Source organism: Balaenoptera borealis, assembly GCF_965194805.1.
Source record: "Balaenoptera borealis genome assembly, chromosome: 17".
In the NCBI taxonomy this organism is placed as follows: Eukaryota; Metazoa; Chordata; class Mammalia; order Artiodactyla; family Balaenopteridae; genus Balaenoptera; species Balaenoptera borealis.
In genome coordinates this window covers 77166845-77185196 of record NC_138876.1, presented here as the reverse complement: position 1 = coordinate 77185196, position 18352 = coordinate 77166845, and the positions used below count along the sequence as shown (strand labels likewise).

The 18352-nt window shown below is 39.9% G+C and overlaps 1 protein-coding gene across 3 annotated transcripts in view; it reads right to left on the bottom strand.

Moving 5' to 3' along the window:
* Positions 1-11199: 11199 nt before the first annotated feature.
* TOX (thymocyte selection associated high mobility group box) overlaps positions 11200-18352 on the bottom strand; it is a 302599-nt gene continuing 295446 nt past the window's right edge. For all 3 annotated transcript variants that reach the window (XM_082364680.1, XM_082364681.1, XM_082364682.1), the window contains 2 exons: positions 13531-13679; positions 11200-13196 (listed from right to left, as the gene is read on the bottom strand). In XM_082364680.1, coding sequence (XP_082220806.1) covers positions 13160-13196; positions 13531-13679 — 186 coding nt within the window. In that variant the 3' untranslated portion in view covers positions 11200-13159. The remainder of the gene's footprint in view (positions 13197-13530; positions 13680-18352) is intronic.

Below are 18352 nucleotides of genomic sequence, written 5' to 3'. Positions count from 1 at the left end.
AAAACCTCCAGCTCTTTAACAAATTACTAGATAATGTGTGAAACAGACGTTATTACCTTATTCACGTACTTGACTTATTCTGCACCCAGCTGGTCCTCTGGTCGCAGCCCGAGCCTTTGGGAAAGAGAGGAATGGGGTGAGTGTGGGCAGAAGGCACCTTAGTTGGTATCAAAGATTTCTCTTTACACTTTCACTCACCTGTTTTGACGCGACTGCTTCAAATTATTGCTCCCCAAGCGCCTGGCTTTGGAACAAGTCATCTTAGAGGAAAAAAGAATAATACGTCCAAGAAATTATGATGTAAAGAATTCCGAACTGGTTGTTAGCAGTTGCCCCAATTTTGGTTTCTCTTTTAGCATCCTTCTTTTATATTATTTGGAAGATAAGCCTTTATCCCATTCGGGATGCTATGAAGTTCATAGCAAGGACTGCTGGAGTTAGAAATTTTCTTGGGATAGAAAATAATAATCTGGATAAAATTTCCTATTATTTTCTTCTTCAGCCCGGTCATGATATACAAGGGGGAAAATGTAATATTGTAATGAAATAAACAGAAGGAAAAAATGCAAGTCTGATTATTAAAGTCGTATTTGGATGTTCACCCAAAGATTTTGAGACGCTCTCTTTATTACCGATGACAGTAATGTTGATGGCGTATGTACATACTGTCTGAAACCTACTTGTTTGTAAGATCTGCTCGAAGCCCCCTTTCCATGTCTCGTGGAAATCCACTCTTGGGGAAGGGGTGGGAGGATGGTTCTCACACCTCACCGGCACTCAGACTGCAGGTTCCTACATCTGCTAAATTTGGGGAGGTTTTTGATTATCTTGTCACGTCATGCAAGATGTCACTTTCCCACTGCACTGACCAATGTGGAACTCAGCTCCTTCCCATGATAGCCACAAAAATTATGCACATAAATCCTTATGTGTATAGACTTAATGTTCCTGGACTTAAAAGTCTTTAAATTATTTGTATTTGGGATTAAAACTGAGAAAATTCAAATTGTGAAATCTTTAAAATATACAGGCAGAAATAGCTAATAATATAATGACAGCCAATGTACCCACCACCCAGACTTATGAATCTTAACCTTATGCCATACTTTTTGGATACATCTTTTCAGAGCAATAAAACATTATATAGTTAAGGTTCCAGTGCAACCCTCCCTGATCTTGGTCCTTTTTTCCTCCAGTACATCACTGATCTCATAAACTGTTTATTATTCTCATGCCTGGCTTTATGCTTTTACTTATATATGTAGCAATAATGAGTATAAATGATGGTATTTCATGTTTTTAGCTTCACATAATTGATATCAAACTGTACGTAACATTCTTTAGCTTGCTTTTTTTTCATCCAATATTGATGTGCGTAGCTCTGGTTCATTCCTTAGTAGCTGTAGAGTATCCCACTGTAAGAATATTCCAAGAATTATCCATTTCCTGCTAACGAACATTTATGTTGTTTTCAGCCTTACCTGTCACACATGGTTCTGCATGAACATTCTTTCTATTTTTCCTTGAACACATGTGTGAGAGTCTCCTTAGGGGGTGAACCTAAAAGCCACCCTGAACTTTTAGCCGCACCGGATGCTTCACCTGTCCCAGAGCCCCTAGGCTCATGTTCCTTGCTGATTCCAATATTTCTTCCTTTTTAATTCCTCTCCCTCACTCCTTTTTGTAAAAAATATCCTCTGTCACTTAAAATTATCTGCATTCTGTTTTTGGGCCGTTCAGCTCTTTTTAGCTCTTGCACTTAAACTCAGCTCCTGGTTCATCTTTGCATATGCAGGCCCATTACGGCATTCTGCGAGACAAAGCCAACCAGATAACCCCATCTTAATAGGACCCAGCCTCCTTAGAAGGTGATCGTGATTGTAAAAGGAATTGATTTCTCCATGGCTTTGGGGAAAGGATTCTCAGAGAATGATGATTTGATATACCTCTTTGTCTAGGGAATCATCATGTGCTTGTGAGGTTTTGTCTTGAAGAATAAAATAAACGGTATTCGTTCCTTCAACAATCACTTTAATAAATGTTTACCTGGCACTGTACTAGGTGCTGGAATGGTCACAAAGATGAATAGAATCTAAGGAACAATCAATCTAGTCAGGGAAATAAACCCTTAAACAAATACTTAAAATACTTTAAAAAACTTTCCTCCAAGAATGGAACAGAGTGCTGTGGAAATATTGAGAAAAGAAGTTTAATTTTATTGAGAAAGCTTCAGAAAAGAGACAGCAGCAGGAAGAATAATTGCTATACCAGCAAGAGCCTGGGAGTCTAGTGTGGTTGGGATTGGCAAGGAATTTGGTGGCCAGATTTTAGAATTTTGGAAGGAAAATTGAGAAGCAGTAACAAGGAAGGTAGATTGGTGCCAGATTTTGCGTGGTTGTATGCCCCAGGCTCAGCTGTTTGAATTTTAATCTATAATCAATGGGGACCCACAAGAGTTTAAAAAATGAAGGCGCTATAGTATTAAATCTGGGTTATAAAAAAGAAACTAGCAGTTGTCTGTAAACTTGGAGACCACTTAGGTCATTGTGGTGGTGTTCCAGGGCAGAAAGTAGGGGGACTGAACTGAGGTAGATGGGAAGAATGGCAGGAAAGTCATTCAGGAAATTTGAGAACACATCAGGACTTACCACTGTCAAATGTAAATAGATGGTCCTATATTTGTGAGCGATGAAAGGAAGAAAAAGTTAAAAATCAAAAGAATCTTAGCTAGGGAGGCTAAGTAGGTCAAGAGGCCGTTCTCCAAGAAAAGGACCTTGGGAAGAGAGACAAGTCTTTGTTGGAAAGACATGAATTTGGTTTAGGTAACTTTTAATGTCAAGTGCTCATAAGAAACCAGATGGAGTTGTCTGTCTGTGGTCAGTGGAACTATGGTCTAGCATTTAGGAGAAGTAAGAACGAAGGGAGAGATTTGGGGGAGGGTTTCAATACTGCCAAAAGCACCAGAGAAATCAGGGAAGATGAACGAGGAATATAAGGCATCTGTAGTCGGCAACCAGGGGACCCTTCTGGATATTGTTCAAGAGCAAAGTCAGTAGCAGGGCAGCAGAAAAGGCTTCGGTTGAATAGATGGAGGTTGCTGTGTTGGACACTGATACTCTTCTCGCAATTATCTGTTCTCCGTCTTCCTCACGAACAGGACTCTGGTTTCATTTAAGGGGCAATGAACATCCAGGGACAACCCCGTGACGTTGTTCTGGTCAGTGGGATGTAAGTGGAAATCGGCTGGGGATTTCTGGGGAAGGTTTGGTGTCCTGCTAGGCAATGCTCCTTCTCTTCTTTGCTCTTCCTCCTTCTTCCTTCCTAGAACACTAAATGAGGCAACAAGGATGGGGATGGACGCCTCCACGTTCAGCATGATAGGGAAGATGGCATTGCCAAGTGCCGTACAGCCCTGGCCTCTCTGCCCTGAGAGTTCTTGTTGTGTAAGACTAAGAGCTTGAATTAGATGATTTAGAGATATATGAGCTGAGTGTGTTTTTATTATCAGAAGCTGATTCCTCAAGTCAGTATTAACCCCAGGAACTGGCAACAGAGAATCTCAGAGTCTTCAAAGTTGATGGCAAGATTGACTGGCCCTCCCCTTACAGGTTACTCTGTGGATGCCTGCATGGAAATCTCTTGTGATAGCCAAAGAAATGCAGACACTAGGGCATCACTCTAGACTAACTACATCAACTTATCTGAGAATGGAGCCTGGGAATCTACTTTTAATACACTAAGGCTTGAGAAATACAGCTTTAATTTATGATTCCTCTATACCATTTTCAGATTCGTGCATGCAGGCACATAATCCACAACTATGGGCAGCTAGTTAAAGTGACTTTGTGTCTATTACATCATGTCTATTACATCCGATGGGTTAAAAAAATAATTAAAGGGCTATTTTAAAACCTAGTGGTGGAGAAAGTCAGGTTTGGATGCTGACATGCTCTAGCTTGATCCTATAAAGCATCAATCCTTGGTGCCTTTAAAATCTCCAAAGGAATGGCAGAGCTTGAGGCTACCGAATAACCAAGAGGGAAATAAGCAAAGGAGTGACTCTTCTCATCTCCCTGGCCACTGAGCACACAGGCACACGTGATACTGTTGGGAAAACAGTCAGAAATATACCCATCGAGCTGAGGGAGGTGGGGGGAGGGAAACTGGAGTTGGAAGACAAGTTGGTTAGTTTACACAAGATACGTTTTGAGAAATCAGTCAAGTTTTCACACCACTATATAGTTCTTGTTGTGAGTCACTAGAGAAGATTATTACATATTTCCACCCGCCATTTTAATCCTTAAATGACAGCAGATAATTTTAAAAATTCTTGTCTTAAGCCAGGAATATAAGGTAACATCTAGCAAGTAGTGTACGTCAACTCTGCACAACACCAATAAGTGGGTAAAGTTTTGCAGTTGCTTATTTGCAGCTTCTCTCTTTGAATATGTACTCTAAGAGTTCTTTTTTCAGTATGGTGTGTTGTCCGAGTGAAAATATTCTCCAAAGTAATGACATCAAGATAAAACCAAGATAAAGCGCTGGCATTATTGTGTTTGGCAGCATACACAATATTTACAGTGAAATTGAAAAGGTCAAAACTAACCTCATGGAAAAATGCAAACACTCAAAGGTTATAAGAAATGATACGCAGGTTAAACTTGTAAAGCAATTCTAACGTCACTTTGTAAAAATGTAAATTCCCTCATAGAGGACTCATCAAATTCACTCTAGTCCAAAAGCTTGTTGGGTGGCAGGAATAATGATGATTAAAGTCTGAAACATGAGTAAACTCCTTTACAGCTACAAAAATGGGAAGAAAAACCTTTAGCCAAAATGCTAAAAATAGACTCATTTTGGTGAAATGAAGCTGTTCGAATAAATGAAACTCATCGTTTTTATCGAAACCATGTGCAGTGTGGAGTGGGAAGTCGTGTAGAAAGGTCCTGAGAGACTTCTGTTTGCTTTACATCAGTAAGGAGAGGGGAGAGAGAACGCGGAGTTTCTTTCCGTCTATCTGAGACTTAGCATAAGTGATCAGCAAAGTGACGATGGAGGCCAACCTGTGCTGGCTGCTGGCAACCTGGCTCCCCCCGTGGTCCCTGTGAACGTTCTGGAAATGCAAGACCAGAAGTCATTCGAGAAACTGGTAAGTTAAGTAGAGTAGCAGAATCTTTGCCCTGTAAGAAAAGGAAGAATAGAGAGAGAGAATGAGAGAGAGATAGAGAGAGAGAGAGGGAGAGAGAGAGAGAGAGAGAGAAACCCCATCTAACACTTCTGCTGTGCTGGTCTGCTGAAACCACATCTTGAAACCAGGTGTTAAAAATGACCCAACTCAACAGCGAGAATGGCTTTGTAGATAAGTGTATTTTGTAATACTACCCGGAAACTGCAGTCACATTTAGATAGACCATTCTTCCTTTCTTCTTGTATGAAACTCTTGCCAAGACCAGATTTAGGTTTCGGTGGGTCTACCTTGATAAAAAAACAAAAACAAAACGAAATACAGAATACTCCACAGAACTGGTTACAATTTACGGAGAGGTGAATTCTGAGGGGTTTCCTCAGGCTTTGGAAACTGGATAAAACTAGGTCAAAGATAAATCTAGCCATGATTGTTGGTGCGAGCTGCTTTCATAAGGTACAACTTGTACATGTTTGAACATCATACCAATAATGTTGTTTCTGGAAGGACTTTATCCACGGACCACGCGCCATGGGGATGGCATCGTTTCCTTCACTGTCCTCTTTGGTTCTTGTGCCACCATTATGGAGTTCTCCACAACTCACTGGCCTCTCATCTAGTCTGTTGGCTTCATCAGATTTAATCTTTGAATTAGTTTATTCCTCACCTCCCACACTCAGCTTACTCATCTGATGGGAGAGAACGAAATCTATGAAACTACGCAGATAAGTTTGCCAAATGTTCTCCTGCAAAACATGCCTTAAGTGATCCATTCCCCCTGCCCTCACCCTGGACTTTCTTGGATTCTATTAGAAATAATATTAATTTTTTTGGACTACAAGGTTGATGCTGTATTTTCTGAACTTAATCAGCAGCAGGTGTGCTTGGACTCCAGCTAGGGCGCTGCCTCTTCCAGGTAAGGTCTGAGGAACCATCAGACCAAGCGGAGAGGGTGCATTTCTGCACAGTTCAGTATTTGGCCTAGTTTCTGGGTGGGCAGGTCCCTACAGCAGCAGCTCTTGCCCTAGAAAGTGGCCACAGTACCCGTAAGTCTAGGGCTATTTTAGGACTTAGAAGACTCTGTAACTTAGGGCCATAGATTAATTTTTAAGTGGATTCTGCACTCAGATTTCCCTTTGCCCATTGCCTGGGCATAAGCTCCACCAGGAATGAATGCTCCAAGCAGGGAGCCCAGCTCAGTGGGTTCCATGGGGCTCAGTGAAACACACATCTTGCCTTCTGTTCTCAAGAGTCACTTCATTTCTCTATGTAAGTGCTGAATTAGTATTATTTCGCCCATCTGCGGGGTGTGTGTCGAGGATTAGGGACAGGGCTCATGGATGACCATGGAGGAATGGCACACTCTTAGAGCTGAGCGGTAGGATACATTTGTCTATGCCTTGGAGTTTGACTGGATTTGATTCTAATTCAAATGTCAGGCATCAGACTACATCAATAGCAAAGACTTCCAAAAGAAGTTATTTGGAGGTTAAACACTGACAAACACCTGCTTTAAATGTCCATCCTGAAAGCGTAGCTCCTAGGCCAATTCCTTCCCCACCTCCGACACACACCCACACCCACACACGAGGTTTAACGGAAAGTGCCAACAGTGGAAGGGTTAAGAGATGACAATGTCCTCTTGCATCTGCTCTGCCTGTTGCAACTAGAAAAGGTTGAGATTAATCTTCGTAAAAGCAGTCACATTGGAAAGACTAATGTGACTCTCACCATAACACTGGGCCCTTTATAGCCTGATGTCTAACTACATTGGAATGTTATTCTTTCCATTGCCTTTGTGACTGTACTTGGATTTGAAACTACTGGGTCTTGTTCCAGTACAAAACTTAATCTGCCCTTTCTTTTACGGACTTCAAAACATCCAAATCTGTCTTATTCTACAGGTTTCCACTGAATCAAAATGCGAGGTGCATGTTTTACCAAGTGCCTTTGTCCCCTTTCAGAGTTCTAGTGAGGAACCCCGGTTCACAGGATAAAGATGAATGGCCAGCACTGAACTTTCCTCAGTGTCCCACCGTAGGGCCCTTGCCCAGCCTGTGGCTGATAGGGCATGTGCCAGTCTGAGGAAACAAAACATTAGTTTTGGAAATCTGATGGTGCTAAGCCTTTGATCGCCAATTTCTAACTGTCTTGAAAACCTTTTTTGCCTTCCAACAGTTGCACACTGTGGTTTTTTGTCTGTGCGAGGTAACTTCACAGCACCAGCACTCTCTATGCGGGGAATGCATTCATCTAGCACCCAAACCACCTACCGACTTCCGGCACCTCTTATCAGCTAAGCCATCGGCCACGGGCTGACATTTCAGCATTCAGAAGCTCCCCACTCCCACCTTAACAAAAAAAAAGTGACAGGAGGAGAAAAAGGTTCATTTGGCAATAGTTTGCTCTTGCTTTTTGGCCTGGAGAAAGACATTCAAAGTGGTAAAAGATTGTTTAGTAACAGCTGGCGAGCACCAGGGTGTGAGGCTGATTTTCAGATATGACAGGCACTTACAGGAATGCTGCCAGATACAGCTGTTTAAAAGCTTTAATAAACAGCAAGTCAATACTAATCTTTGCCAAATTAATCTTTTCCCTGACAGCCCATCAGAGCAATTATGCTTAGGCTTATTGTAAACACACAATTGTCAAACAGGGACGCTGCAGCCTTTAAAATACTGTAGTTTGGTTTAGTCTCTCTTTAGAATGATTTTTTTTTTTTCTTTCTGTATGTAGAATTATGTCTTTCCATTTCATTTCCAGTCACTATTTATTTTTTTTTCTGGCCTCATGTCAGTGTGAATGAAATTTCACTTTCAAATGTCTTTGCTAGCAAGCTGTTAATAAAATGTGAAATGACGACAGTTGAGGACGCGTGCTGGTGGGTTCGGATAATGAGGCACAAGTCTGACCAGTGCTGACATATGACACGTCACTGTCCTCAGGGGTCTCCAGGTCCAGAGCAAGCACTTCGTCTTCACCTCCTACCTCCTACAATGTAATCTGGTTCTGGATACAAAGGACAAGATGCTGGCTGCGTAAGAAAAGAGAAAACAGTCTCATGTCGCTGTAGACACACGTGTTGCAGAGCGTGTCTATCTTGCGTTAGAAGTGACCCCTCCCTCCCGCAGCTCCCAGCCTCCCTCCTTCGGGACCGTGATGTCAGGCGGCTCCCACGCTCTTTGCACAAGCAATAGTCTTGTGTGAAGATTTGGAAACTTGTCTGTGAGGGAACGCTCTTCCGTGCTGGGACCTGGTCCAAAACAGACCTAGGGAAATCTCCTTCGAGCATCTTTAAAAAAAGGACGGTTACCAGGGGGGAAATCGGGGGCGGGGGGGATAAACTGGGAAATTAGTGCTGACATAGACACACTGCTATCTATAAAATAGATAACTAATAAGGACCTACTATATAGCACAGGGAACTCTACTCAATACTCTGTAATGACCTATATGGGAAAAGAATCTAAAAAAGAGTGGATACAGTATGTGTATAACTGATTCACTTTGCTGTACAGCGGAAACTAACACAACATTGTAAATCAACTATACTCCAATAAAAAATTTTTTAAAAAGTTAAAAAAAGGAACACTTCTTCTCATCCTGGTGTAATTTAAATAGAGTCCAGGATATAGGGTCTTTTATTTGTTACAAGTCTTACTTGCACTTGGTAATTAGAAAAACAACCCAACATCCTGTTCATCAATGTTTTAATTTAGCATTTTATAAACTTGGCTCCTGAAATTTCTCTCCTGCGCTCAACACTCCTACTTGTCTGACACCTTTTTTTCTCCTTGGCTTCTCATTTTCTCGATGTGACTAGTGTATATTCCATCTTTTATTTTGTTTGTAACTAGAAACTCTTGTTTGATTATGTAGACCCAAAGAATACAGCATAGCTCATTCTAAAATTCCTTCTTTCAATCTTTTTGTAACCTTAGGTTGCAAAAAAAATTCTAATGAAAAATTTCCATTCTTCTTCACCTCCCAGTTCTTGTCTGTAATATTTAATTCCCTTCTATATTTAAAGAGCTTTTAAATGATCAAGGAAACACCATAGAACTGCTATGTGATGAGGATAATTTGTGATGTGCCACTGACTTTTCTACATATCATTGCATTTATTGTGCACCTACTATGTGCTATGACATTCCAAGTTGCTTTGGAGGTAAAGAAATTATTCTATCTTAGGGAAACAGATTTGTACTGTTGGGTGACTCACATGGATTCATCCATTAGGTGACTCAGGGTAATAAATGTTTGGGGATTAAACTTATGATGTGAATTCTGTACCTTGCCTTGCCATTATTTCAATGTTCAGCCATCAGCAAAACAGGTGAATTTCTCTGTGTTTCTGTAGTTACCTTAAAATGAGAGTTACGAATGGAATAAGAAAATGCATATCAAATCCCCTTTCAACAAATAAGCATTAAGAGAACATCTGTGTGTAACAAAAACTTTCATGTTCCAGCAGATAATCTATTCATTACAAATTTCCACATAAATTTTTTTAATATAACAAAGAAATAGGACGTTTATTGGGGTTTCCTGGAACCTGGTAATTTGAAATATTCTTTGTTTAGTTGAACGTAGCTGTCTGGGACTGACTGGAAGTGGGGCATCTTGTAAACAAACACAACATTACTTCTTTGAGTCTTTTCTCCTCGGACTTTGTAAAGAACTTCTAACTAACTCCATCTGAAATCATATTGACGTTGCATCCAAAATTCCATTGTCTCTAGTTCTCAACCACATTGGGTGGAACCGTATGGAATTGCCATTTTTGTAGGTAAAGGGGTTGTATATAGGCAATTTCATATGGCTAAATCTAATTACCTTCCAAACACGTGTGGCAACTCTTTTGCAAAAGGCAAAAGGTCCACAGGAAAGGTAAATGGGTTGTTGATGCGCCTATTTTAAATTTTGAATTCATAAATTTAAAAAATTTCTTAGCAATGAATCTGAGTCAGGACACACAGTTCTTTGTTGTCATGACCGTTGATGGACCACTGATGCCTCAGTCAGAAGGGACTCCTTTCCTTTAAGGCAACAAGGTAAAAACAATCACAGAGACCAGCTTTCATCCTTAGCTCTGTTCGATAATTTGACTAGCTGAAAGTCATTATTTGACTGTTTTTCCATTGTCAACTCATTCACATTAGAATGGGAACTGGGATTTTAGATTATTCTTTCTTGTGGATGTTAGAGAGACAACTCAACCTCTCCTAGCCGCTGTCACACCTTTTTGTCTTTTTTCTTTTCTAATGAGTTATAATTTTGACTTTGGTGTGTTGGAAAAGATATTCTGTGATCAGCATTATGGTTGAGTCTCTCAGAATGCTTTTACTGGAGGTCCCGGGATCCTGCGGAAGGCTACACAGCAGGGAACTCGGTGGACACCATCACTGTTCCCTACGGTTACAGGCTAGTAGCTGCTGGGCTCAGGCTGGATTCTGGCTTCCTTAAAAGTAGAGGATTTCTCAGGCAACACCTGACAGAGGGTGTTCTCAGTGTTTCAGGAAGGAACGCCTGTGGCTGGGGCAGCTGTTCATCCTTTCTGTGCCCAATCGCTTCTGCCATGAAATTTATTTGGGATCCCTCATCTGGCTGGGTCTGTCTTTCAGAGACTGATGGATATCCAAATAGAATATGGTCATGCATGGTCAGAATTTTTATTTATGATGTTTTCTTTATTTATTTTTTACTGTTTTTGGTATCGAGTTTCAATACTCTCTCTACCCTGGTTGCACACCTGCTCTAGAAAAACTGTAAACAACATTGTACTTTCCTGTACAACCCACCTGTCAAAGTCAAAGCTGGTTGTTCTCACCCCAGTAATTACCTTCTCAGTTTAGACTTAACACAAGGGCAAATGTTACTTTATCATAATATAATAAATAAAAGACATTAGGTAATTAGTAGTGCTGGTATATTTCTAAAATACTAAACAAACAATAAACTGTGAACTTAATCACATGAGTTCTTATACAGTTTCAAGACAGGAAAATTAGAGCTCTCAGCTACAATCATTTTAATAATCACATCGGATCTGCATTATTTATTTGTTATTACATGCTCAGCTGATTCAAGTTTGTACAATGCCTAAAATCATTCCAAAGCAAGCATACCTTTTGTCTTTTTAATTCTGACTGGATTACACAATGCAAATATTTGTATTTAGTTAAATTGCTAAGTTTATTTCACACATTCCACGAAAAAGACATCAGCCATTCTCTTGATTTCCAACCAGACTAGCTTTCTTGATAGAACCCTCTGTAAGGGCGTAATTTGCTCTTTTTGATGTAAAAGCTATGCAAACCTTCAGCCAGATTCTCAGTGCTTTTTGTTCTTTAGCAAATCTCTAGTACCCTCAGAATTCTCTTGGAAGACCCAGGAATTCTGGAAAGACAGTAGCTTGTAGAGGCACAAATGACAGCAAGAACCTCAATTTCTATCAACGGTTTTCAAATTGGGACTGCTTCCCCTTTCCTTTTTCCTGTCTGGTTACTCACCTTTCATTTTTAGATATATTCTTGACAGTATGCTTCCCCTTTCCTTCCTCCCGCCCCTGGTTTAATTCCTAAATGTTTTCTGGGTTTTGTGAAAAGCATGCAGCTTGCAGAATTTGATTGATTTGACTTTAATTCTTTTTTGCGGGGAGGGGAGGGAGTTTACAGATTGACTAAAACCAGCTGAGAACCAAGAAGCCACCTTTTTCTTTCAGATAGGGACCCATCTGTTTAGTCTTGGAGCCTATGCGACTTTTAGGGCAATTCTCTGTTCTATTGTATGAAGAAAGTTCTTAAATATCATAGTTTTTTGTTTGCGTCAACCAAAGAAATATAGAAATAAGGGTTGGTTACTTTAGTTTGCTGCTAAAATGAAAAGTAGGTTTGGCTTTATTCACTGTAAAAACTAAATAGTATTCACACCAAGCGTGAATTTTTCTTTTTTTTTTTGCCAGCAAAAGTTAAAACATCAAAGAAACCTCTTTCAAATACTAACAAATTTACTTACAAACACCTATATTTATTATTTCATAAATAGGCGCAACAGTTTCCATAAAAAAAGATTAAATACAGACACAGTATGAAGAAATAATGATACAGAGCCGTATGTAAAGGTTATAATTTAGCTGTTTCCAATCTGTTTCTGCATCTAATAAAATACCAGGTAAGCATTTGGCAGTTTTATACATAAAAGGACTTAAATGACATTTACTAACCATTACACAAAAAGTGATACAAAAAAGCAATTTTCCTGCAGTACAAAATAAACGTGTTTGCACTTCCCTTCACACTAGTTTCTTTTTGTCTGATCAATGAGACAAAGCCAATTTGTTTTTAAATGAAAATCGTTTGGGAATACGGTTTTTTTTGAAATATTTTGAAAATATAGAACTATTAGTAAGTTGTTTTAAAAATGAAGTAAAAATATGAATGTTTGCCAATTTAACCCCTATTGTGAAATCAATAAACTGGAATGAGCCAGTTTCAAATCACAATTTAGCTACAAAAACATTCACATTTTATACTCTAGGAGAGTGTGACATAGATGCTATTTACAAACTTGCTATGACTGCTACATCAAGCCATTTAAAAAGTCTTTCGTAGTTTCATATAAACACCCATTATGAAAACCAATGGAAAATCCAGGACTTTTATCCAAGACATCTATAGCTGCTAAGGCAGTTACTATAGCGCAGCACTTCACAGCAAAAAACCAACATAAAATCTGAATGGTCCAAATTTCCTTCAGGGAAGAAGAAAAACAATGTCCATAAAGGATTAAAAAAATAATAAAGAAGCATGACTATTTCTTCCAGAGTGGGTGACCCACAAGCTCAAATGGTCCTAAGTGCTTAGCAACTTGTATTTTTCTAATAAAATGGAGAACTGCCTTGACTATACAAAGCAATCCACGGTGAAAAGACTTCCCTGAATGCCTCAGTGGAAAGAAGAGGTGTTCGGATTTTCAGGTAAGGTACAGTGCTTTGTCCCTCTGCATGCCCCTGTGCGAAGAGAAAACAGACAAATGATGCCTCGTTAACAGGACAGCCTTGCTACAGGTGACCAAGGGGGACGTGTCCATCTGCTCTAGCTTGAAGGGTGGAGTTGGGCACTGGGAAAGTGCACAGTAAAAGCCAACAGGATCTAAAGGCATTTATTCTTGGAATGGTTGGAAGGATGCTTAAAAATTTCTGCTTTCATGAACATGCAACCGTTCTAGATTATCTTTTGGAAAGCAGGAAGAAATGACAGATCTTTCCAACGACCAGAGAGCAGGGCACAACATGCCTGCTATAAGAGCTGTCTGCCACCAGGTGGCGATGGCTGGCCACTTACCCACTACTGCAGTAGTCATTCCATTCCACGGGCTGGGCGGGAGGATTTCTGCACCCAGAGCGCACATACTCCATGGCCTGGGTGACCACTTGTGCAGCTGTAGACGTAGGATTGATTATAGTCTGATAGTCGGGTGGAAGATTAAATCCCTGAAAGGGAAAGCAAGTCCACAAATAAGGATCAAAGTGCCTTTTTAAGAAGAAAAGCACCTAAATATTTATCCATTGTTTGCAAACACTCCTGCCTTCTTGCTAGTGTCCCTGGAAGGGCAAGCTTATCCCAAGGACGCAGAAAACTTAAAACAAAGATGGAAAGGAAGTGCCCACCACCCATCCTTTTTACCTTTCCTTCATTTAACCGTGTGTTAGAAAACCTTGAATTATACTCTTGAGCAGATAAATTGAATTTAGAAGCAATTTAAAATTTAGAAAAGCCAACTCAATCAAAACAAAGGGAAAAGGCCCTAAACCCCTCAGAGTTTATGTTTTCTATCAAACCTAAGGATACATTAATAGTTAATCCCCAGAATATGCAACAGAATCTTTTTTGAAGGATCCAGGCAGCAGGTGGCTGAGTGTTTTATTAGACTACACCTATTCACATATTGTTCTCAAAACCCTTTTTCTTCAGTCAATCACAAAGGGACCATCTGCTTCTTCTTTTATTTGTACTTCTTTCTCAGCTAAAAATTTCAACCAAAGCTTTTTAACAGTTGTTGGACTAATATAGGGAAGGAGATTCAAAACAACTTGCCAGTGGAAAACACAGAGAAGGAAAAGTATAAGACAGAGCAAATATTTTTTAACTGAAAAGTCTATTAACTGGCAAATAATAATCAGACTTCAGGAAGGTTCTTTTAATACACTGGTATGGTGAAGTGTTGACTTTTAATCCTTGCAGAGCTATTCAAAATTCAAGGACAGAATCTCTGAAGTAGACAGCTATATCTGGTAAACAAAAAGCATTATACGCTAAGATTTAGTTTTAGCTTATCTGGTGAATTCAAGAGCAGCGTAAGCAAGCTTTACTGGAAATGACCAAAAAAGCGACTTAATTAATCGTGTGTCTCTTTGTGCAGCAGCTTTCATACATGGTTTTTAACCACTGAAAAATCAAGGGATTTGAAAACAAATCATTCTCTATTTACTTGCAGGGAGCTTCTTTTGAAGGCATAATATTGTTGAGATTTCTACCTTTTTAAAAAAATTCAGCAGAATGATCAGAAAATCGATTTTCAACTGAGGCTATTTCCTTAGACTTTCATTCATTTGAGGGTACCTTGGGTAAAGACTCAAAGACATCTATTATCAAATGTCCTCAATTCTCAATATTGGCTTTAAGATATTAATTTATTTTCCATTCAAGTGATAAAGACTTCAAGCCAATGTCCATGCAAACTCCCACCAAAGCTGCTCATGACAGACAAATCATTGAAAAGTGGAGTGTTCAGCCAGCTGGGCTATTTGACCTCACACAGACTAGGAGGGATAGGATGTTTCCTAAACTAACAGCTGGCTTGTGGGGGTCAGTTTGTTTATGCAGACACCACCTGCAGCTCCAGCCATAAACATTTTCCAAAACAGGGGGGTGAGAAGTGAGAGGTATATAACTGGATCTTTGGTTCTCAGGCCTTTCCAGGCTGACAGCCTCTCTTTCTCCAGACCATCCTGTACCTCTGTGACCCAAGGAGTTTCACTGGCTTCGGTATTCGTTTCATTATGGCCCCATAATGTCTTTATGGGGCTCACCGTCCAGCTTTCTGGGCCTCTTTCCCGAGCGCCTCACGTGATGTTGTGTGATGCTAGGCAGACAGCAGGGCAAGTCCCCAGACAGGAGCCTCGCGCCGACTTTTATTTCAGCCCCGTCATCAGGGCTGCCCAGGGACCAGAGAGTGTTTGTGCTGCTTACTGGATATTCTCAGGGTCGAACCCACAGTAGTGGGTCAATAAATCATGTGTTCCAATAAATAAATTTTAACATTGACTATTTGATGCTAATCTTGGAAAGGCCTGGGGAATATAATTGTGTAAATACCGAGGCTTTCCTATCTTTTTAATGTAAAGTTCTCCACATTGGATTTTTGCACAATCAACAAAACGTAACCTAAAAGTAAGTAAGTCTCAAAAACAGAGTAGTTGAAAATATCTCGCGTTGAAGGTATGGAAACATATGAGAAGGCAAAAAATAAATAAAAATAAATCAACCTGCTTCCACCCAACGCCACACAATCAAAAAACGGAAATGACCATTGTTTTTTTTCCTATTCAATGAACATGGTCCCTCAAACTTGGGAGAGACAATATCAGGAGAACATTAATTTTTAAGTTATCAGTTTAAGATTAAATGGGTAACTTCAGTTTATAAAACCAAAATTATGCGTTATCTACAAAGCTCAAAGATTTAAAATTCAGCTAACTTCAATGCCTAAATTTAAGATCACTAGTATTAAAACAACCAAGGACCAAGAAAGATACAAGCAAAGCCTGAAGACCATTATTTTACTTGCTTTCAATTTAGAAAATGAAACATTCTTCTGAAGACTATATTAAGAGAGGCTGGGGTCAAACCCAGAACTATGGACATTTTTATTATTGATGTAAATATGAAACAACAATGATGATATAAATTTTTGAAAAACTGTTTGCTTAGCAGTCTAATTAAACAAGGCTGAATATTTTGCATTTTAATGCTCAAGAGAAAAATCACCAACTGTTTTGTAGCATGCCTGGAATTTTAAATTTCATTTTCTGGTGCCAGATTGAAATAAAAATAGGAAACATGATAAAGATTAATTTGATGTCAGAAGGGACATTTGCTCTTTAATTAGATTTCTGTAGCCCTAGCAGTTTTGTTGTGCCACCACAGCAAGTCCTAAAAAAGCCTGCAGCAATACCAAACAGTGATCTTCATATCCACACTTTACTGGGAACTAATTTCATTTCCTGCCTGTCTGGAGAGGTATTTTCAACAGGCATCAATGTTTTTGTCTTCACAACTGATTTATTCATCAATCTCAATGTGATTTTTTTAAACCTTTAAATTATACCCACATCCTAAAGCAGCTGTTTATTACACAAGGAAATTGAAAATCTGTCTGTGTGATATCATACAAAGATTTTTTTCTTAAGGTTATAAAGGAAGTTGACAGATATTAATGATTTTTTTTCTCTTAACCTCATTCGACAATATAGTGAACAAAAAAGGGAAGAAAATTGGACCAAAAAAACCCCAGGTCTATGGGCTTACTGTATAAAATATTACTCCAGGAAAAAAATAAAAACAAAAACCTATTACTCCTGCTGGACTATACAATCATTTTTGTAGGATACATTCATTTTCAAAAGGATAATAAAATAACTAAAGTAATACTGAAATATGAAACTTTACTTTAAAAATACAGTAGCCGTTAACTTTCTTTCTCCTTCTCTCTTTTTCTTTGTTTGGTGTTTGAAAATGGGAACATGGCCCCCGTGCCCAGGAAGCAAACATTGTCAGGATAAAGATGATGAACCAGACAGGTCGAATCCCATTCATTAGCTCTGCAACCACAGGCTGAAGACCCCCTTGGATGACATGAACACTGGCCCCACAGACCGCTGTGACTGCAATAAACTGAGGGGCGTGGAGCGGCAATGGACTCTCTGATCCGGACTCTAGGACTGTCACCTCGCTGGGGCTTCCAGCCCCCTTACCCTGCAGGATCCTCCTCCAGTGACCTACCCATGAATCTGACCTCACTGCCCATCACTCTCCCTTCCCCACCATGCTCCCCACTGGCCTCCTTTCCACCTCTGCACAAGCCACGCCCCTCCCAGTTAGGCCCTCCAGCCAGGAGCCCCTTCTCCTTGCTCCTGTTCTCTGCTGGTACCCACCCTTCCCACCTTCTGATTCTTGAAGGCTGCTTCCCCTTCTCATCCACCTGCTCTTGAGAGGGGCCTTCTTCATCCATTCCGGCAAGAGACCTGCCGTTCCTCCACACACCCTGCAGTTTGCCCCCGTTTTATTTTTTCCATGGGATCCTAGTAATTTATCTGTTTATCTTATTACTACCTGCCACCCGCCCCCCCCCGCCCCCCCCCCGCCCCAACTCTGATGTGAGCTCCATGTGTGCACAACTCACTCAATTTCTAGAGCCTAGACAGTTCCTGGCACATGTTAAGGGGTTCAATTAATCTTTTTTGAATAAATGAAAAGATTTAAAACTTCCAAGGATTTGAGATTCTACAAACTAGCCTGTAATTTCTCCCAATATTTAAACTTTTACTACTAATTTTTTATTCACTCATTTGTTCATTTGTCCCTTCAACAATTATTTTATTGACTATCTACAATGATCAAGGCATCGTTAAAAGTGAGTTTAGTCACTGTGGTCTCTGCAGCTGTATTGCCTCTCCATTTTGGGTTCATGCCATTTTGTCTTCTATTATTAATGTAAATTGAAATCAGGTCCTACCGTCTCAATAAGAACACTTTCTGAGATACACTAATAGAACTGACTTAAAGATTGATGAGTAACTTGTCCAGTGTAATCTGTTCTATTTTTTCCTATTCAGTTAAGATTCTATACGGAAAAACACATCTCTTGAGTTTCCACGTGTGGCCTTATATGCAATTCTGAAATGTTGGTCATAGCCAGCTCATCTAAGGTATGAGTATAAATGGAAAATGAACTGCCTCTGAGTGGATAAATTAGTAGACAGGTGTTCTCTCTGCACGGAGCTCTGGCCCTCAACTTGGGGAGGGGACCGTGACTTCTGTATTCTTTTCTCTGAGGACAAACACCCCTCACTACAGCACCGTGAACAAAACACGGGCCCTCAGC